At 47.5% G+C, this 21,655-nt stretch overlaps 1 protein-coding gene across 3 annotated transcripts in view; it reads right to left on the minus strand.

Moving 5' to 3' along the window:
- Positions 1-21,655, minus strand: part of LOC116957700 (amyloid-beta A4 protein-like) — a 61,240-nt gene that overhangs the window by 15,377 nt on the left and 24,208 nt on the right. For all 3 annotated transcript variants that reach the window (XR_012931224.1, XR_012931223.1, XM_076057365.1), the window contains exons 8-10: positions 20,679-20,840; positions 14,569-14,697; positions 10,499-10,601 (exon numbers count right to left, since the gene is read on the minus strand). Coding sequence is in view for 1 of the 3 variants with exons in the window: in XM_076057365.1 (XP_075913480.1) it covers positions 10,499-10,601; positions 14,569-14,697; positions 20,679-20,840 (394 nt within the window). In the remaining 2 variants the exon portion in view is untranslated. The remainder of the gene's footprint in view (positions 1-10,498; positions 10,602-14,568; positions 14,698-20,678; positions 20,841-21,655) is intronic.

A 21,655-nucleotide genomic window follows, 5' to 3' on the forward strand; every position in this document is an offset into this window, starting at 1 on the left:
CACTACTACTACTACTGTGACACTACTACTACTGTGACACTACTACTACTGTGACATTACTACTGCTGTGACACTACGACTACTACTACTTTGACACTACTACTACTGTGACACTACGACTACTACTACTGTTACACTACGACTACTACTACTGTGACACTACTACTACTACTACTGTGACACTACTACTACGATTGTGTCACTACTACTACTGTGACACTACTTCTACTACTACTGTGAGACTACTTCTACTACTACTGTGACACTACTACTACTACTGCATCACTACTACTGCTACTGTATCACTACTACTGCTACTGTATCACTACTACTACTGTGACACTACTACTACTACTGTGACACTACTACTACGATTGTGTTACTACTACTACTGTGTCACTACTACAACTGTCACTACTACTACTACTGTGTCACTACTACTGTGACACTACTAATACTGTGACACTACTACTACTGTGACACTACTACTACTGTGACACTACTACTACTACTGTGACACTACTACTACTGTGTCACTACTACTGTGACACTACTACTACTACTGTGACACTACTACTACCACGACTGTTACTACTACTACTGTGTCACTACTACTACTGTGTCACTACTACTACTGTGTCACTAACACTACGACTGTGTCACTACTACTGTGTCACTACTACTGCTGTGACACTACTACTACGACTGTGTCACTACTACTACTGTGACACTACTACTGTGACACTACTGCTACTACTACTGTGTCACTACTACTACTGTGTCACTACTACTGTGTCACTACTACTGTGACACTACTACTACTACTACTGTGACACCACTACTACTACTGTGACACCACTACTACTACTACTGTGACACCACTACTACTACTACTGTGACACCACTACTACTACTACTGTGACACCACTACTACTACTGTGTCACCACTACTACCACTACTGTGACACCACTACTACTACTACTACTGTGACACCACCACTACTACTACTATTACTGTGACACCACTACCACTACTGTGACACCACTACTACCACTACTGTGACACCACTACTACCACTACTGTGACACCACTACTACTACTACTGTGACACCAACACTACTACTACTACTGTGACACCACTACTACTACTGTGACACCACTACTACTACTACTGTGACACCACTACTACCACTACTGTGACACTACTACCACTACTGTGACACTACTACCACTACTGTGACACTACTACCACTACCACTACTGTGACACCACTACTACCACGACTGTGACACCACTACTACTACTGTGACACTACTACTACTGTGACACCACTACTACTGTGACACTACTACCACTACTGTGACACCACTACTACTACTGTGACACTACTACCACTACTGTGACACCACTACCACTACTGTGACACCACTACCACTACTGTGACACCACTACTACTACTACTGTGACACTACTACCACTACTGTGACACCACTACTACTACTACTACTGTGACACCACTACTACTACTACTGCTGTGACACCACTACTACCACTACTGTGACACTACTACCACTACTGTGACACTACTACAACTACTGTGACACCACTACTACTACTACTGTGACACCACCACTACTACTACTGTGACACCACCACTACTACTACTGTGACACCACTACTGCTACTACTGTGACACCACTACCACTACTGTGACACCACTATCACTACTGTGACACCACTACTACTACTACAGTGACACCACTACTACGACTACTGTGACACCACTACTACTACTGTGACACTACTAACACTACTGTGACACCACTACCACTACTGTGACACCACTACCACTACTGTGACACCATTACTACTACTGTGACACCACTACTACCACTACTGTGTCACTACTACCACTACTTTGACACTACTACTACTACTGTGACACCACTACTACTACTGTGACACTACTACTACTGTGACACCACTACTACTACTACTGTGACACCACTACTACTACTACTGTGACACCACTACTACTACCACTACGGTGACACTACTACTACTGTGACACCACTACCACTACTGTGACACCACTACTACTACTGTGACACTACTACTACTGTGACACCACTACTACTGTGACACTACTACCACTACTGTGACACCACTACTACTACTGTGACACCACTACCACTACTGTGACACCACTACCACTACTGTGACACCACTACTACTACTGTGACACTACTACCACTACTGTGACACCACTACCACTACTGTGACACCACTGCCACTACTGCGACACCACTACTACTACTGTGACACCACTACTACTACTACTGTGACACCACTACTACTACTACTGTGACACCACTACTACTACTACTGTGACACCACTACTACTACTGTGTCACCACTACTACCACTACTGTGACACCACTACTACTACTACTGTGACACCACCACTACTACTACTACTGTGACACCACTACTACTACTGTGACACCACTACTACTACTACTGTGACACCACTACTACCACTACTGTGACACTACTACCACTACTGTGACACTACTACCACTACTGTGACACTACTACCACTACCACTACTGTGACACCACTACTACCACGACTGTGACACCACTACTACTACTGTGACACTACTACTACTGTGACACCACTACTACTGTGACACTACTACCACTACTGTGACACCACTACTACTACTGTGACACTACTACCACTACTGTGACACCACTACCACTACTGTGACACCACTACCACTACTGTGACACCACTACTACTACTACTGTGACACTACTACAACTACTGTGACACCACTACTACTACTACTGTGACACCACTACTACTACTACTACTGCTGTGACACCACTACTACCACTACTGTGACACTACTACCACTACTGTGACACCACTACTACTACTACTGTGACACCACCACTACTACTACTGTGACACCACTACTACTACTACTGTGACACTACTACCACTACTGTGACACCACTACTACTACTACAGTGACACCACTACTACGACTACTGTGACACCACTACTACGACTACTGTGACACCACTACTACTACTACTGTGACACTACTAACACTACTGTGACACCGCTACCACTACTGTGACACCACTACCACTACTGTGACACCATTACTACTACTGTGACACCACTACTACCACTACTGTGTCACTACTACCACTACTGTGACACTACTACTACTGTGACACCACTACCACTACTGTGACACTACTACTACTGTGACACCACTACTACTACTGTGACACTACTACTACTGTGACACCACTACTACTACTACTGTGACACCACTACTACTACTACTGTGACACCACCACTACTACCACTACGGTGACACTACTACTACTGTGACACCACTACCACTACTGTGACACCACGACTACTACTGTGACACCACTACTACTGTGACACTACTACCACTACTGTGACACCACTACTACTACTGTGACACCACTACCACTACTGTGACACCACTACCACTACTGTGACACTACTACCACTACTGTGACACCACTACTACTACTGTGACACCACTACTACTACTGTGACACTACTACCACTACTGTGACACCACTACCACTACTGTGACACCACTACCACTACTGTGACACCACTACTACTACTACTGTGACACTACTACCACTACTGTGACACCACTACTACTACTACTACTGTGACACCACTACTACTACTACTGCTGTGACACCACTACTACCACTACTGTGACACTACTACCACTACTGTGACACTACTACAACTACTGTGACACCACTACTACTACTACTGTGACACCACCACTACTACTACTGTGACACCACTACTGCTACTACTGTGACACCACTACCACTACTGTGACACCACTATCACTACTGTGACACCACTACTACTACTACAGTGACACCACTACTACGACTACTGTGACACTACTACTACTACTGTGACACTACTAACACTACTGTGACACCGCTACCACTACTGTGACACCACTACCACTACTGTGACACCATTACTACTACTGTGACACCACTACTACCACTACTGTGACACTACTACTACTACTGTGACACCACTACTACTACTACTGTGACACCACTACTACTACCACTACGGTGACACTACTACTACTGTGACACCACTACCACTACTGTGACACCACTACCACTACTGTGACACTACTACTACTGTGACACCACTACTACTGTGACACTACTACCACTACTGTGACACCACTACTACTACTGTGACACCACTACCACTACTGTGACACCACTACCACTACTGTGACACCACTACTACTACTACTGTGACACTACTACCACTACTGTGACACCACTACTACTACTACTACTGTGACACCACTACTACTACTACTGCTGTGACACCACTACTACCACTACTGTGACACTACTACCACTACTGTGACACTACTACAACTACTGTGACACCACTACTACTACTACTGTGACACCACCACTACTACTACTGTGACACCACTACTGCTACTACTGTGACACCACTACCACTACTGTGACACCACTATCACTACTGTGACACCACTACTACTACTACAGTGACACCACTACTACGACTACTGTGACACCACTACTACTACTGTGACACTACTAACACTACTGTGACACCACTACCACTACTGTGACACCACTACCACTACTGTGACACCACTACTACCACTACTGTGTCACTACTACCACTACTTTGACACTACTACTACTACTGTGACACCACTACTACTACTGTGACACTACTACTACTGTGACACCACTACTACTACTACTGTGACACCACTACTACTACTACTGTGACACCACTACTACTACCACTACGGTGACACTACTACTACTGTGACACCACTACCACTACTGTGACACCACTACTACTACTGTGACACTACTACTACTGTGACACCACTACTACTGTGACACTACTACCACTACTGTGACACCACTACTACTACTGTGACACCACTACCACTACTGTGACACCACTACCACTACTGTGACACCACTACTACTACTGTGACACTACTACCACTACTGTGACACCACTACCACTACTGTGACACCACTGCCACTACTGCGACACCACTACTACTACTGTGACACCACTACTACTACTACTGTGACACCACTACTACTACTACTGTGACACCACTACTACTACTGTGTCACCACTACTACTACTACTACTGTGACACCACTACTACTACTACTGCTGTGACACCACTACTACCACTACTGTGACACTACTACCACTACTGTGACACCACTACTACTACTACTGTGACACCACCACTACTACTACTGTGACACCACTACTACTACTACTGTGACACTACTACCACTACTGTGACACCACTACTACTACTACAGTGACACCACTACTACGACTACTGTGACACCACTACTACGACTACTGTGACACCACTACTACTACTACTGTGACACTACTAACACTACTGTGACACCGCTACCACTACTGTGACACCACTACCACTACTGTGACACCATTACTACTACTGTGACACCACTACTACCACTACTGTGTCACTACTACCACTACTGTGACACTACTACTACTGTGACACCACTACCACTACTGTGACACTACTACTACTGTGACACCACTACTACTACTGTGACACTACTACTACTGTGACACCACTACTACTACTACTGTGACACCACTACTACTACTACTGTGACACCACCACTACTACCACTACGGTGACACTACTACTACTGTGACACCACTACCACTACTGTGACACCACGACTACTACTGTGACACCACTACTACTGTGACACTACTACCACTACTGTGACACCACTACTACTACTGTGACACCACTACCACTACTGTGACACTACTACCACTACTGTGACACCACTACTACTACTGTGACACCACTACTACTACTGTGACACTACTACCACTACTGTGACACCACTACCACTACTGTGACACCACTACCACTACTGTGACACCACTACTACTACTACTGTGACACTACTACCACTACTGTGACACCACTACTACTACTACTGTGACACCACTACTACTACTACTGCTGTGACACCACTACTACCACTACTGTGACACTACTACCACTACTGTGACACTACTACAACTACTGTGACACCACTACTACTACTACTGTGACACCACCACTACTACTACTGTGACACCACTACTGCTACTACTGTGACACCACTACCACTACTGTGACACCACTATCACTACTGTGACACCACTACTACTACTACAGTGACACCACTACTACGACTACTGTGACACTACTACTACTACTGTGACACTACTAACACTACTGTGACACCGCTACCACTACTGTGACACCACTACCACTACTGTGACACCATTACTACTACTGTGACACCACTACTACCACTACTGTGACACTACTACTACTACTGTGACACCACTACTACTACTACTGTGACACCACTACTACTACCACTACGGTGACACTACTACTACTGTGACACCACTACCACTACTGTGACACCACTACTACTACTGTGACACTACTACTACTGTGACACCACTACTACTGTGACACTACTACCACTACTGTGACACCACTACTACTACTGTGACACCACTACCACTACTGTGACACCACTACCACTACTGTGACACCACTACTACTACTACTGTGACACTACTACCACTACTGTGACACCACTACCACTACGGTGACACCACTGCCACTACTGTGACACCACTACTACTACTGTGACACCACTACTACTACTGTGACACCACTACTACTACTACTGTGTCACCACTACTACTACTGTGTCACCACTACTACCACTACTGTGACACCACCACTACTACTACTGTGACACCACCACTACTACTACTGTGACACCACTACTACTACTGTGACACCACTACTACCACTACTGTGACACTACTACCACTACTGTGACACTACCACTACTGTGACACTACTACCACTACCACTACTGTGACACCACTACTACCACGACTGTGACACCACTACTACTACTGTGACACTACTACTACTGTGACACTACTACCACTACTGTGACACCACTACTACTACTGTGACACTACTACCACTACTGTGACACCACTACTACTACTACTGTGACACTACTACCACTACTGTGACACCACTACTACTACTACTACTGTGACACCACTACTACTACTACTGCTGTGACACCACTACTACCACTACTGTGACACTACTACCACTACTGTGACACTACTACAACTACTGTGACACCACTACTACTACTACTGTGACACCACCACTACTACTACTGTGACACCACTACTGCTACTACTGTGACACCACTACCACTACTGTGACACCACTATCACTACTGTGACACCACTACTACTACTACAGTGACACCACTACTACGACTACTGTGACACCACTACTACGACTACTGTGACACCACTACTACTACTACTGTGACACTACTAACACTACTGTGACACCGCTACCACTACTGTGACACCACTACCACTACTGTGACACCATTACTACTACTGTGACACCACTACTGTGTCACTACTACCACTACGGTGACACTACTACTACTGTGACACCACTACTACTACTGTGACACCACTACTACTGTGACACTACTACCACTACTGTGACACCACTACTACTACTGTGACACCACTACCACTACTGTGACACTACTACCACTACTGTGACACCACTACTACTACTGTGACACTACTACCACTACTGTGACACCACTACCACTACTGTGACACCACTACTGTGACACCACTACTACTACTGTGACACTACTACCACTACTGTGACACCACTACTACTACTACTGTGACACCACTACTACTACTACTGCTGTGACACCAATACTACCACTACTGTGACACTACTACCACTACTGTGACACTACTACAACTACTGTGACACCACTACTACTACTACTGTGACACCACCACTACTACTACTGTGACACCACTACTGCTACTACTGTGACACCACTACCACTACTGTGACACCACTATCACTACTGTGACACCACTACTACTACTACAGTGACACCACTACTACGACTACTGTGACACCACTACTACTACTACTGTGACACTACTAACACTACTGTGACACCGCTACCACTACTGTGACACCACTACCACTACTGTGACACCATTACTACTACTGTGACACCACTACTACCACTACTGTGACACTACTACTACTGTGACACCACTACTACTACTGTGACACTACTACTACTGTGACACCACTACTACTGTGACACTACTACCACTACTGTGACACCACTACTACTACTGTGACACCACTACCACTACTGTGACACTACTACCACTACTGTGACACCACTACCACTACTGTGACACCACTGCCACTACTGTGACACCATTACTACTACTGTGACACCACTACTACCTCTACTGTGTCACTACTACCACTACTGTGACACTACTACTACTGTGACACCACTACTACTACTACTGTGACACCACTACTACTACTACTGTGACACCACTACTACCACTACTATGACACCACCACTACTACTACTACTGTGACACCACCACTACTACTACTATGACACCACTACTACTACTGTGACACCACCACTACTACTACTGTGACACCACTACTACTACTACTGTGACACCACTACTACTACTGTGACACCACTACCACTACTGTGACACCACTACTACCACTACTGTGACACCACTACTACTGCTGTGACACCACTACTACTACTACTGTGACACTACTACCACTACCACTACTGTGACACCACTACTACTACTACTGTGACACCACTACTACTGTGTCACTACTACTACTGTGTTACTACTACTACTGTGACACTACTACTACTGTGACACTACTACTACTGTGACACCACTACTACTACTACTGTGACACCACTACTACTACTACTGTGACACTACTACAACTACCACTACCGTGACACCACTACCACTACTGTGACACCACTACTACTACTACTGTGACACTACTACCACTACTGTGACACCACTACCACTACTGTGACACCACTACCACTACTGTGACACCACTACCACTACTGTGACACCACTACCACTACTGTGACACCACTACCACTACTGTGACACCACTACTACTACTACTGTGACACTACTACCACTACTGTGACACCACTACCACTACTGTGACACCACTACCACTACTGTGACACCACTACTACTACTGTGGCACCACTACCACTACTGTGTCACTACTACCACTAATGTGACACTACTACTACTGTGACACCACTACTACTACTGTGACACCACTACTACCACTACTGTGACACCACCACTACTACCACTACTGTGACACTACTACTACTGTGACACCACTACTACTACTGTGACACCACTACTACTACTACTGTGACACCAGTACTACTACTACTGTGACACCACTACCACTACTGTGTCACTACTACCACTAATGTGACACTACTACTACTGTGACACCAGTACTACTACTACTGTGACACTACTACAACTACCACTACCGTGACACCACTACCACTACTGTGACACCACTACTACTACTACTACTGTGACACTACTACCACTACTGTGACACCACTACCACTACTGTGACACCACTACCACTACTGTGACACCACTACCACTACTGTGACACCACTACTACTACTGTGACACCACTACCACTACTGTGTCACTACTACCACTACTGTGACACCACTACTACTGTGACACTACTACTACTACTGTGACACCACTACCACTACTGTGACACCACCACTACTACCACTGTGACACCACCACTACTACCACTACTGTGACACCACTACTACTACTGTGACACCACTACTACTACTACTGTGACACCAGTACTACTACTACTGTGACACCACTACCACTACTGTGTCACTACTACCACTAATGTGACACTACTACTACTGTGACACCACTACTACTACTACTGTGACACCACTACTACTACTGTGACACCACTACTACTACTGTGACACCACTACCACTACTGTGTCACTACTACCACTAATGTGACACTACTACTACTGTGACACCACTACTACTGTGACACCACTACTACTACTGTGACACCACTACTACTGTGACACCACTACTACTGTGACACCACTACTACTACTACTGTGACACCAGTACTACTACTACTGTGACACCACCACTACTACTACTGTGACACCACCACTACTACTGTGACACCACTACTACCACTACTGTGACACCACTACTACTACTGTGACACCACCACTACTACTACTGTGACACCACCACCACTACTACTACTGTGACACCACTACCACTACTGTGACACCACTACTACTACTACTGTGTCACTACCGATCTGGCGCTGCATGTCGGAGGAGAGTGGTGGGAGGCGTCCCAGCAGCAGCGCCAGGGTCTGGTTGATTCGCTCGTCGATAGCCAACAGGTGAGCATCCACCTGGGGGGAGAGATTTGAGAGATTAAGAGACGGAGATTAGCGAGATTGTGGAGAAATTAGAGATTGGGGATAGAGTAGGGAGGGATTAGAGAGATTAGGGAAAGATTAGGGAGAGATTAGGGAGAGATTACGGAGAGATTAAAGAGTCATTAAGAGAGATTAGGGAGGGCATAGAGAGAGATTAGGGAGGAATTAAAGAGCGCATAGAGAGAGAGTAGGGAAGGATTAGAGAGAGATTAGGGAGAGATTATGGAGGGATTAGGGAGAGATTAGAGAGAGAGTAGGGAGGGATTAGAGAGTAGGGAGGGAAAAGAGAGAGATTAGGGAGAGATTAGAGAGAGTGGGGAGGGATTAGGGAGGGATCAGAGAGAGTTTAGAGAGGGATTGGAGAGAGATTAGAGAGGGATTAGGGAGAGATTAGAGAGGGATTAGAGAGATTAGGGAGGGATTAGAGAGAGATTAGGGAGAGATTAGAGAGGGATTAGAGAGATTAGGGAGGGATTAGAGAGATAAGAGAGAGATTAGGGAGAGATTAGGGAGAGATTAGAGAGATAAGGGAGAGATTAGGGAGGGATTAGAGAGATTAGGGAGGGATTAGAGAGAGATTAGGGAGGGATTAGGGAGAGATTTGAGAGATTAAGAGAGAGAGAGAGATTAGGGAGATTGTGGAGAAATTAGAGAGAGATTGGGGAGAGAGTAAGGAGGGATTAGAGAGATTAGGGAAAGATTAGGGAGATATTAGGGAGAGATTAAAGAGTCATTAAGAGAGATTAGGGAGGGATTAGAGAGCGCATAGAGAGAGAGTAGGGAGGGGTTAGAGAGAGAATAGAGAGATATTAGGGTGAGAGTAGGGAGAGAGTAGGGAGGGATTATAGAGGGATTATAGAGAGATTAGAGAGGGATAAGGGAGGGATTCGAGAGAGATTAGAGGGATTAGGAAGAGATTATGGAGAGATTAGAGAGAGATTCGAGAGAGAGTAGGGAGGGATTAGAGAGAGATTAGGGAGGGATTAGAGAGAGATTAGGGAGGGATTAGGGAGAGATTAGAGAGAGATTAGGGAGAGATTATGGAGGGATTAGGGAGAGATTAGAGAGAGTAGGGAGGGATTAGAGAGTAGGGAGGGAAAAGAGAGAGATTAGGGAGAGATTAGAGAGAGAGTAGGGAGGGATTAGGGAGGGATTAGAGAGAGTTTAGGGAGGGATTGGAGAGAGATGAGAGAGGGATTAGGGAGAGATTAGAGAGAGATTAGAGAGGGATTAGAGAGATTAGGGAGGGATTAGAGAGAGATTAGGGAGAGATTAGGGAGAGATTAGAGAGAGATTAGAGAGGGATTAGAGAGATTAGGGAGGGATTAGAGAGAGATAAGAGAGAGATTAGGGAGAGATTAGGGAGAGATTAGAGAGAGATTAGGGAGGGATTAGAGAGATTAGGGAGGGATTAGGGAGAGATTAGAGAGAGATTAGGGAGAGATTATGGAGGGATTAGGGAAAGATTAGAGAGAGAGTAGGGAGGGATTAGAGAGAGAGAGTAGGGAGGGAAAAGAGAGAGATTAGGGAGAGATTAGGGAGTGTAGGGAGAGATTAGGGAGAGATTAGAGAGAGAGTAGGGAGGGATTAGGGAGGGATTAGAGAGAGTTCAGGGAGGGATTGGAGAGAGATAAGAGAGGGATTAGGGAGAGATTAGAGAGAGATTAGGGAGAGATTAGAGAGAGATTAGGGAGAGATTAGAGAGAGATTAGAGAGGGATTAGAGAGATTAGGGAGGGATTAGAGAGATATTAGAGAGATTAGGGAGATATTAGGGAGACATTAGGGAGAGATTAGGGAGAGATTATTATAGAGGGATTAGAGAGAGATTAGGGAGAGAGTAGGGAGAGATTAGGGAGGGATTAGAGAGAGATTAGGGAGGGATTAGAGAGAGATTAGGGAGAGATTAGGAAGAGCTTAGGGAGAGATTAGAGAGAGTAGGGAGAGATTAGGGAGGGCTTACAGATTAGAGAGAGAGAGAGAGTAGGGAGAGATTAGAAAGAGAGTAGAGAGATATTAGGGAGAGAATAGGGAGGGATTAGATCGATATCAGGGAGGGATTAGAGAGAGGTTAGAGAGAGATTACAGAGGGATTAGAGAGAGATTATGGAGATTGGGGAGAGATTAGGGAGAGATTAGGGAGAGATTAGGGAGGGATTAGAGAGAGATTATGGAGGGATTAGGGAGAGATTAGAGAGAGTTTAGGGAGGGATTGGAGAGAGATAAGAGAGGGATTAGGGAGAGATTAGAGAGAGATTAGGGAGAGATTAGAGAGAGATTAGAGAGTGATTAGAGAGATTAGGGAGGGATTAGAGAGAGATTAGAGTGAGATTAGGGAGAGATTAGAGAGGGATTAGGGAGAGATTATTATAGAGGGATTAGAGAGAGATTAGGGAGAGAGTAGAGAGAGTAGGGAGAGATTAGAGAGGGATTAGAGAGAGATTAGGGAGAGATTAGGGAGAGATTACGGAGAGATTAGGGAGGGATTAGAGAGAGATTAGGGAGGGATTAGGGAGAGATTAGAGAGAGTTTAGGGAGGGATTGGAGAGAGATAAGAGAGGGATTAGGGAGAGATAAGAGAGGGATTAGGGAGAGATTAGAGAGAGATTAGGGAGAGATTAGAGAGAGATTAGAGAGGGATTAGGGAGGGATTAGAGAGAGATTAGAGTGAGATTAGGGAGAGATTAGGGAGAGATTAGGGAGAGAGTAGAGAGAGTAGGGAGAGAGTAGAGAGAGTAGGGAGAGATTAGAGAGGGATTAGAGAGATTAGGGGGAGATTAGGGAGAGATTAGAGAGGGATTAGAGAGAGATTAGGGAGAGATTAGAGAGGGATTAGAGAGATTAGGGGGAGATTAGGGAGAGATTAGGGAGGGATTAGAGATAGATTAGGGAGAGATTAGAGAGAGTAGGGAGGGATTAGAGCGAGATTAGGGAGAGATTAGAGAGTGTAGGGAGAGATTAGGGAGAGATTAGAGAGAGATTAGGGAGAGCTTAGGGAGAGCTTAGGGAGAGATTAGGGAGAGATTAGGGAGAGATTAGGGAGAGATTAGAGAGAGATTAGGGAGAGATAAGGGAGAGATTAGAGAGAGTAGGGAGAGATTAGGGAGGGCTTACAGATTAGAGAGAGAGTAGGGAGAGATTAGAAAGAGAGTAGGGAGGGATTAGAGAGGGATTAGAGAGAGATTAGGGAGAGAATAGGGAGGGATTAGATCGATATTGTGGAGAGATCAGGGAGGGATTAGAGAGAGGTTAGAGAGAGATTAGAGAGGGATTAGAGAGAGATTATGGAGATTGGGGAGAGATTAGGGAGAGATTAGGGAGAGATTAGGGAGGGATTAGAGAGAGATTAGGGAGAGATTAGGGAGGGATTAGAGCGAGATTAGGGAGGGATTAGAGATTAGGGAGGGATTAGAGAGAGATTAGAGAGAGATTATGGAGATTGGGGAGAGATTAGGGAGAGATTAGAGAGATCAGGAAGAGATTAGAGAGGGATTAGATATTGTGGAGAGATCAGGGAGGGATTAGGGAGAGATTAGAGAGGGATTAGGGAGGGATTAGAGAGAGATTAGGGAGAGATTAGGGAGAGATTAGGGAGGGATTAGATATTGTGGAGAGATCAGAGAGGGATTAGAGAGAGATTAGAGAAAGTTTAGGGAGGGATTGGAGAGAGATTACGGAAGGATTATAGAGGGATTAGAGAGAGTTTAGGGAGGGATTGGAGAGAGATTAGAGAGGGATTAGAGAGAGATTAGAGAGAGATTGGTGAGAGATTGGGGAGGGATTAGAGAGAGATTAGAGGGGGATTAGAAAGAGATCTGGGAGAGATTAGGGAGAGGCATTTTTATTGTGCCTAAAAGTTTGGAGGAAGTAGCCAACCCTGCACCCTCACCCCCTTCCCCTCCCCTGCCTCCCCCCCCCCTCTCCCCCCACCAATCTCCCACCTGGGCCTTCATGGCCTGTGCCCTTGCGGGGTCGACGCTGGCCGTGTGCTGGAGGTGCCTCAGGGCGTGGGTGCGGTCTTTGGACTCGGCTCTCAGGTAGTGTCGGAGAGCCTGCACCACGCGGTGTGGCTACACACACACACGGTGACACACACACACGGTGATACACACACACACACGATCACACACACACACACACGCACACACACGATCACACACACGGTGACACACACGATCACACACACGGTGACACACACGATCACACACACAAGGTGACACACACACACACGGTGATACACACACACACGGTGATACACACACACACACAGTGACACACGGTGACACACATACACACGGTGACACACACATACACACAGTGACACACACATACAAGGTGACACACACACATGGTGACACTCACAAACACGGTGACACACACACACGGTGACACACACACAACAACCGCCATTCGCTACTAAGTGGCGGTGACGTCACCATGACACTTGTGCTAGGCCACGTGCACCTTGAGGCCACGTGAAGTGTCGAACGAGGTCACGGGGCAGACCCAAGTGCCACGGGTCGACTGACTAAGATGACTGAGATGACTAGCTGATGCACCACCTGTGCCCCCTGCTATGCCAACCTGCTGTGCTTTAGCCACCCGGCGCTCCGCTCGTTGTTGTGAGCGTCGCTCCTCCGCCCTCCGTTGTTGTTGAATGGCGAATGCCTACAACTGCCCAGTAGCATCCTTCACGAGCCTCCTCCACAGAGGCCGATCTTGACACTGCTGGTACCAGTCATCGGCAAGTCCTCTCAGCTCCACGTACTCCTGTACCACATCACTCCATCTCTTCTCTAGCCCATACGGCGCACGTTTAGCCCCCTCGATCCGGCCGAAGAAAAGCTGTTTTGGCATACTGTGGCTGGGCATGCGGGCTACATGACCCAACCAACGCAGCTTTTCCTGCCGGAGGAGCTCACCGATGGGACCTTGCCCAGATATTTCAAGGATTTGTGAGCTCCACAATCCAACCTGGTTAAACCCAGGATGGATCGTAGGCAGGCTAGCCTAAATGTTTCTAACCGGTGAAGATGTTCCATTAGGGAGGGCCACGTTTCGCAAGCTTAGAAAAGGGAGGGAATGACCGTGGCCGAGAAGACCTGAAGCTTAGTGCGGAGCGACAGACCGGGTAGCTTCTACACAGCGTTACGCAACCGATGAAAAGACAATACCGCTCGACTGATTCGGAGTGAGACCTCTGCTGTTAGTCATAAGCACACTGCCCAGGTACCGGAAACTCTCCAATCTCTCCACAACTGCCCCATCACCGATTGGGAGTTGTGGGGGTGGAATGTCCGATGGTACAAAATACCCAGGCAGGTGCTTAGCTTTGGTGTGGCTGATGGTAAGGCCACATCTCTTAGTGGCACACTCCAGTCTCAGCAGCAGCGTCTCCAACTCCTCCTCTGAATGAGCAGCTATTACCAAATCATCGGCATACATAACGTGGTTGGGCAATAGGGAGCCATCCTTTGACCGCACCCGGGCATCGATCAGCCTCCCATTATATCTGTACCAAATGGAGATTCCCCCGGTACAGCTATTGAAGGCTTCACAAACTACGTGGTCAAAATAGATGTTAAATAATGTAGGAGCCAGAGGACATCCCTGTCGCACCCCAAGGTGTACAGGGAATGGCTCTGACTCCCGGCCACGTAGTTTTACCCGGGCCCGTTCACCATCATGAAGGTCCTTAATGATCGTGAGCAGAGGGTCAGGGACTCCAAAAGCACGAAGAACAACCCAGAGCCCAGGCCTACTGATGGTATCACAGGCCTTGACCAGGTCAATAAAGCAGAGATGTAGATCTTGCTGGAATTCCCTACACCTCTGCTTGAGCAGACGGACAGAAAATATGGCCTCTGTGCAGGACCGCCCGTTCCTGAAACCGCATTGGGGCTCCGCAAGCCTCTCCTCTGCATGCCTGGCAAGGCGATGTTGAATAATCCTTGCCAGGACCTTTCCCGGCACACTGAGGAGTGAGATGCCCCTGTAGTTGTTACAGTCTGTGCGGTCGCCCTTCTTAAAGAGGGGGACCACCTGGGCATCCTTCCAATCCTGCGGAACCCGCCCAGTGGTCCAGACTGTTGTTATGATGTCATATACGGCAGTCTGTGCACAAACGCCACCCCCCCTCAGCATTTCGCTTGGGAGAACATCTCTGCCCGCTGCCTTTCCTGGTCTCAGACTCAGGATCGCCGGTTAGAAACTCACATACACACGGTGACACGCACACGCACACACGGTGACACGCACACACAACCACGGTGACAAGCACACATACACACGGTGACAAGCACACATACACATGGTGACACGCACACACACACGGTGACACGCGCACACACACACACGGTGACACGCACACACGGTGAAACACACACACACACAAACGGTGAAACACACACACATACACAGAGACACATGGTGAGACACACAAATACACTGTGAGACGCACAGATACACACGGACAACGTCTATGGGTCTCTGTGTGGTGATTCTATGGGTCTATGTGTGGTGAGTCTGTGGGTCTCTGTGTGGTAAGTCCGTGGGTCTCTGTGTGGTGAGTCTGTGGGTCTCTGTGTGGTGAGTCTGTGGGTCTCTGTGTGGTGAGTCTGTGGGTCTCTGTGTGGTGAGTCTGTGGGTCTGTGTGGTGAGTGTGTCTCTGTGTGGTGAGTGTGTGTCTCTGTGTGGTGAGTCTGTGGGTCTCTCTGTGGTGAGTCTGTGGGTCCCTGTGTGGTGAGTCTGTGGGCCTCTGTGTGGTGAGTCTGTGGGTCGCTGTGTGGTGAGTCTATGGGCCTCTGTGTGGTGAGTCTATGGGTCTCTGTGTGATGAGCCTATGACTCTCTGTGTGGTGAGTCTGTGGGGCTCTGTGTGATGAGTCTATGGGTCTCTGTGTGGTGAGTCTATGTGTCTCTGTGTGGTGAGTCTATGGGTCTGTGTGTGGTGAGTCTGTGGGTCTGTGTGGTGAGTCTGTGGGTCTCTGTGTGATGAGTCTATGGGTCTCTGTGTGGTGAGTCTATGGGTCTGTGTGTGGTGAGTCTGTGGGTCTCTGTGTGGTGAGTCTGTGGGTCTCTGTGTGGTGAGTCTGTGGGTCTGTGTGGTGAGTGTGTCTCTGTGTGGTGAGTGTGTGTCTCTGTGTGGTGAGTCTGTGGGTCTCTCTGTGGTGAGTCTGTGGGTCCCTGTGTGGTGAGTCTGTGGGCCTCTGTGTGGTGAGTCTGTGGGTCGCTGTGTGCTGAGTCTATGGGCCTCTGTGTGGTGAGTCTATGGGTCTCTGTGTGATGAGCCTATGACTCTCTGTGTGGTGAGTCTGTGGGGCTCTGTGTGATGAGTCTATGGGTCTCTGTGTGGTGAGTCTATGTGTCTCTGTGTGGTGAGTCTATGGGTCTGTGTGTGGTGAGTCTGTGGGTCTGTGTGGTGAGTCTGTGGGTCTCTGTGTGATGAGTCTATGGGTCTCTGTGTGGTGAGTCTATGGGTCTGTGTGTGGTGAGTCTGTGGGTCTATGTGTGGTGAGTCTGTGGGTCTCTGTGTGGTGAGTCTATGGGTCTCTGTGTGGTAAGTCTGTGGGTCTCTGTGTGGTGAGTCTGTGGGTCTCTGTGTGGTGAGTCTGTGGGTCTCTGTGTGGTGAGTCTGTGGGTCTGTGTGGTGAGTGTGTCTCTGTGTGGTGAGTGTGTGTCTCTGTGTGGTGAGTCTGTGGGTCTCTCTGTGGTGAGTCTGTGGGTCCCTGTGTGGTGAGTCTGTGGGCCTCTGTGTGGTGAGTCTGTGGGTCGCTGTGTGGTGAGTCTATGGGCCTCTGTGTGGTGAGTCTATGGGTCTCTGTGTGATGAGTCTATGACTCTCTGTGTGGTGAGTCTGTGGGGCTCTGTGTGATGAGTCTATGGGTCTCTGTGTGGTGAGTCTATGTGTCTCTGTGTGGTGAGTCTATGGGTCTGTGTGTGGTGAGTCTGTGGGTCTGTGTGGTGAGTCTGTGGGTCTCTGTGTGATGAGTCTATGGGTCTCTGTGTGGTGAGTCTATGGGTCTCTGTGTGGTGAGTCTGTGGGTCTCTGTGTGATGAGTCTATGGGTCTCTGTGTGGTGAGTCTGTGTCTCTGTGTGGTGAGTCTATGGGTCTGTGTGTGGTGAGTCTGTGGGTCTCTGTGTGGTGAGTCTGTGGGTCTCTGTGTGGTGAGTCTGTGGGTCTCTGTGTGGTGAGTCTGTGGGTCTCTGTGTGGTGAGTCTGTGGGTCTCTGTGTGGTGAGTCTGTGGGTCTGTGTGGTGAGTCTATGACTCTGTGTGGTGAGTCTGTGGGTCTCTGTGTTGTGAGTCTGTGGGTTTGTGTGGTGAGTCTATGACTTTGTGTGATGAGTCTATGGGTCTCTGTGTGGTAAGTCTATGGGTCTCTGTGTGGTGATTCTATGTGTCTCTGTGTGGTGAGTCTATGGGTCTGTGTGTGGTGAGTCTGTGGGTCTGTGTGGTGAGTCTATGACTGTGTGGTGAGTCTATGGGTCTGTGTGTGGTGAGTCTGTGGGTGTGTGTGGTGAGTCTATGACTCTGTGTGGTGAGTCTATGGGTCTCTGTGTGGTGAGTCTATGGGTCTCTGCATGGTGAGTCTGTGGGTCTCTGTGTGGTGAGCCTGTGGGCCTCTCTGTGGTGAGTTTGTGGGTCTCTCTGTGGTGAGTCTGTGGGTCTCTGTTTGGTGAGTCTGTGGGTCTCTGTGTGGTGAGTCTATGGGTCTCTGTGTGGTGAGTCTTTGGGTCTCTCTGTGGTGAGTCTGTGGGTCTCTGTGTGGTGAGTCTGTGGGTCTCTGTGTGGTGAGTCTGTGGGTCTCTGTGTGGTGAGTCTGTGGGTCTGTGTGGTGAGTATATGGGTCTCTGTGTGAGTGAGTCTATGACTCTGTGTGACGAGTTTATGGATCTGTGTGGTAAGTCTAAGGGTATCTGTGTGGTGAGTCCATGGGTCTCTGGTAGTGGTACCACTACTAGTAGTGGTAATACTACTAGTAGTAGTACTAGCACCGCTAGTAGTAGTACTAGCACCGCTAGTAGTACTAGCACCACTAGTACTAGCACCACTAGTAGTAGTATAACTAGTGGTAGTACTAGCACCACTAGTAGTAGAACTAGTGGTAGTACTAGCACCACTAGTAGTAGTAGAACTAGCACCACTAGTAGTAGTAGTACTAGCACCACTAGTAGTAGTAGTACTAGCACCACTAGTAGTAGTAGTACTAGCACCACTAGTAGTACTAGCACCACTAGTAGTACTAGCACCACTAGTAGTAGTAGAACTAGCACCACTAGTAGTAGTAGTACTAGCACCACTAGTAGTACTAGCACCACTAGTAGTAGTATAACTCGTGGTAGTACTAGCACCACTAATAGTAGTACTAGCACCACTAATAGTAGTACTAGCACCACTAGTAGTAGTACTAGCACCACTAGTAGTAGTACTAGCACCACTAGTAGTAGTACTAGCACCACTAGTAGTAGTACTAGCACCACTAGTAGTACTAGCACCACTAGTAGTAGTAGAACTCGTGGTAGTACTAGCACCACTACTAGTAGTAGTACTAGCACCACTAATAGTAGTACTAGCACCACTAATAGTAGTACTAGCACCACTAGTAGTACTAGCACCACTAGTAGTACTAGCACCACTAGTAGTACTAGCACCACTAGTAGTAGTAGTACTAGCACCACTAGTAGTACTAGCACCACTAGTAGTACTAGCACCACTAATAGTACTAGCACCACTAGTAGTACTAGCACCACTAGTAGTACTAGCACCACTAGTAGTAGTAGTACTAGCACCACTAGTAGTAGTAGTACTAGCACCACTAGTAGTACTAGCACCACTAGTAGTACTAGCACCACTAGTAGTAGTAGTACTAGCACCACTAGTAGTAGTAGTACTAGCACCACTAGTAGTACTAGCACCACTAGTAGTACTAGCACCACTAGTAGTACTAGCACCAGTAGTAGTACTAGCACCACTAGTAGTACTAGCACCACTAGTAGTACTAGCACCACTAGTAGTAGTAGAACTCGTGGTAGTAGGTGGTGGTGGCTACCCGCGTCTCGTGATCCCCTTGCACCGTGCCCAGCAGCTCCTCCAGTGCCGCCCTGCGGCGGTCGCTTAGCGCCTGCTGAGCGCGCCGAGCGTGGCCCTGCAGCAGCAGCTGCCTGCGCTGGGCGTACGCACGGTCCATGCGGGACACCTCCAGCTGGAACCGCTTAACAACAACAACAACAACCAGTCAACAACAACAACAACCAGTCAACACCAACAACAACCAGTCAACCCTGCAGCAGCACCTGCCTGCGCTGGGCATATACACGGTCTATGTGGGACACCTCCAGCTGGAACCACTTAACAAGTCAATAAAAAAAACAACAACAACAACCAGTCAACATCAATAACAACCAGTCAACAACAACCAGTCAACAACAACCAGTCAATCACCCAACCGGTCAATCACCCAACCGGTCAATCACTCAACCGGTCATTCACTCAACCGGTCAATCACTCAACCGGTCAATCAGTCAATCAGTCACCAGGTCAACAACAGTTTCACGAGGCAACGGGTTGACGGGTCGACTGGGTGCGACCCCACTGTCCTCTGTCAAGGCAACCCGACTCAACGCGCCCACCGTGCCACCGCGACCGACGTGGAGCCGACTAAACACCCCTGATGGGTCAGGTAGACGGGTCAATGTGTCAGTCGGGCAACAGATCAAAAGTTAAATTTGTCAATAGGTAAACAGGGCAATGTGTCAACAGGTAGATGGGTCAATGTGTCAATAGGTCAATGGATCAAAGGGTTAATGTGGCAATAGGTAGACGGGTCAATGTGTCAATCGGTCAAATGATCAAAGGTTCAATTGATCAGTGTGTCAATAGGTAGATGGGTTAATGTGTCATTAGGTCAACTAATCAAAGGTTAAATTGGTCAATGTTTTAATCGGTAGATGGGTCAATGTGTCAATTGGTCAACGGATTAAAGGTGCAATGTATCAATAGGTAGACTGGTCAAAGGTTAAATTGGTC

The sequence above is a fragment of the Petromyzon marinus genome, chromosome 82 (assembly GCF_048934315.1).
Source record: "Petromyzon marinus isolate PM22_M1 ecotype Great Lakes invasive population chromosome 82, UKy_Petmar_22M1.pri1.0, whole genome shotgun sequence".
Lineage (NCBI taxonomy): Eukaryota > Metazoa > Chordata > Hyperoartia > Petromyzontiformes > Petromyzontidae > Petromyzon > Petromyzon marinus.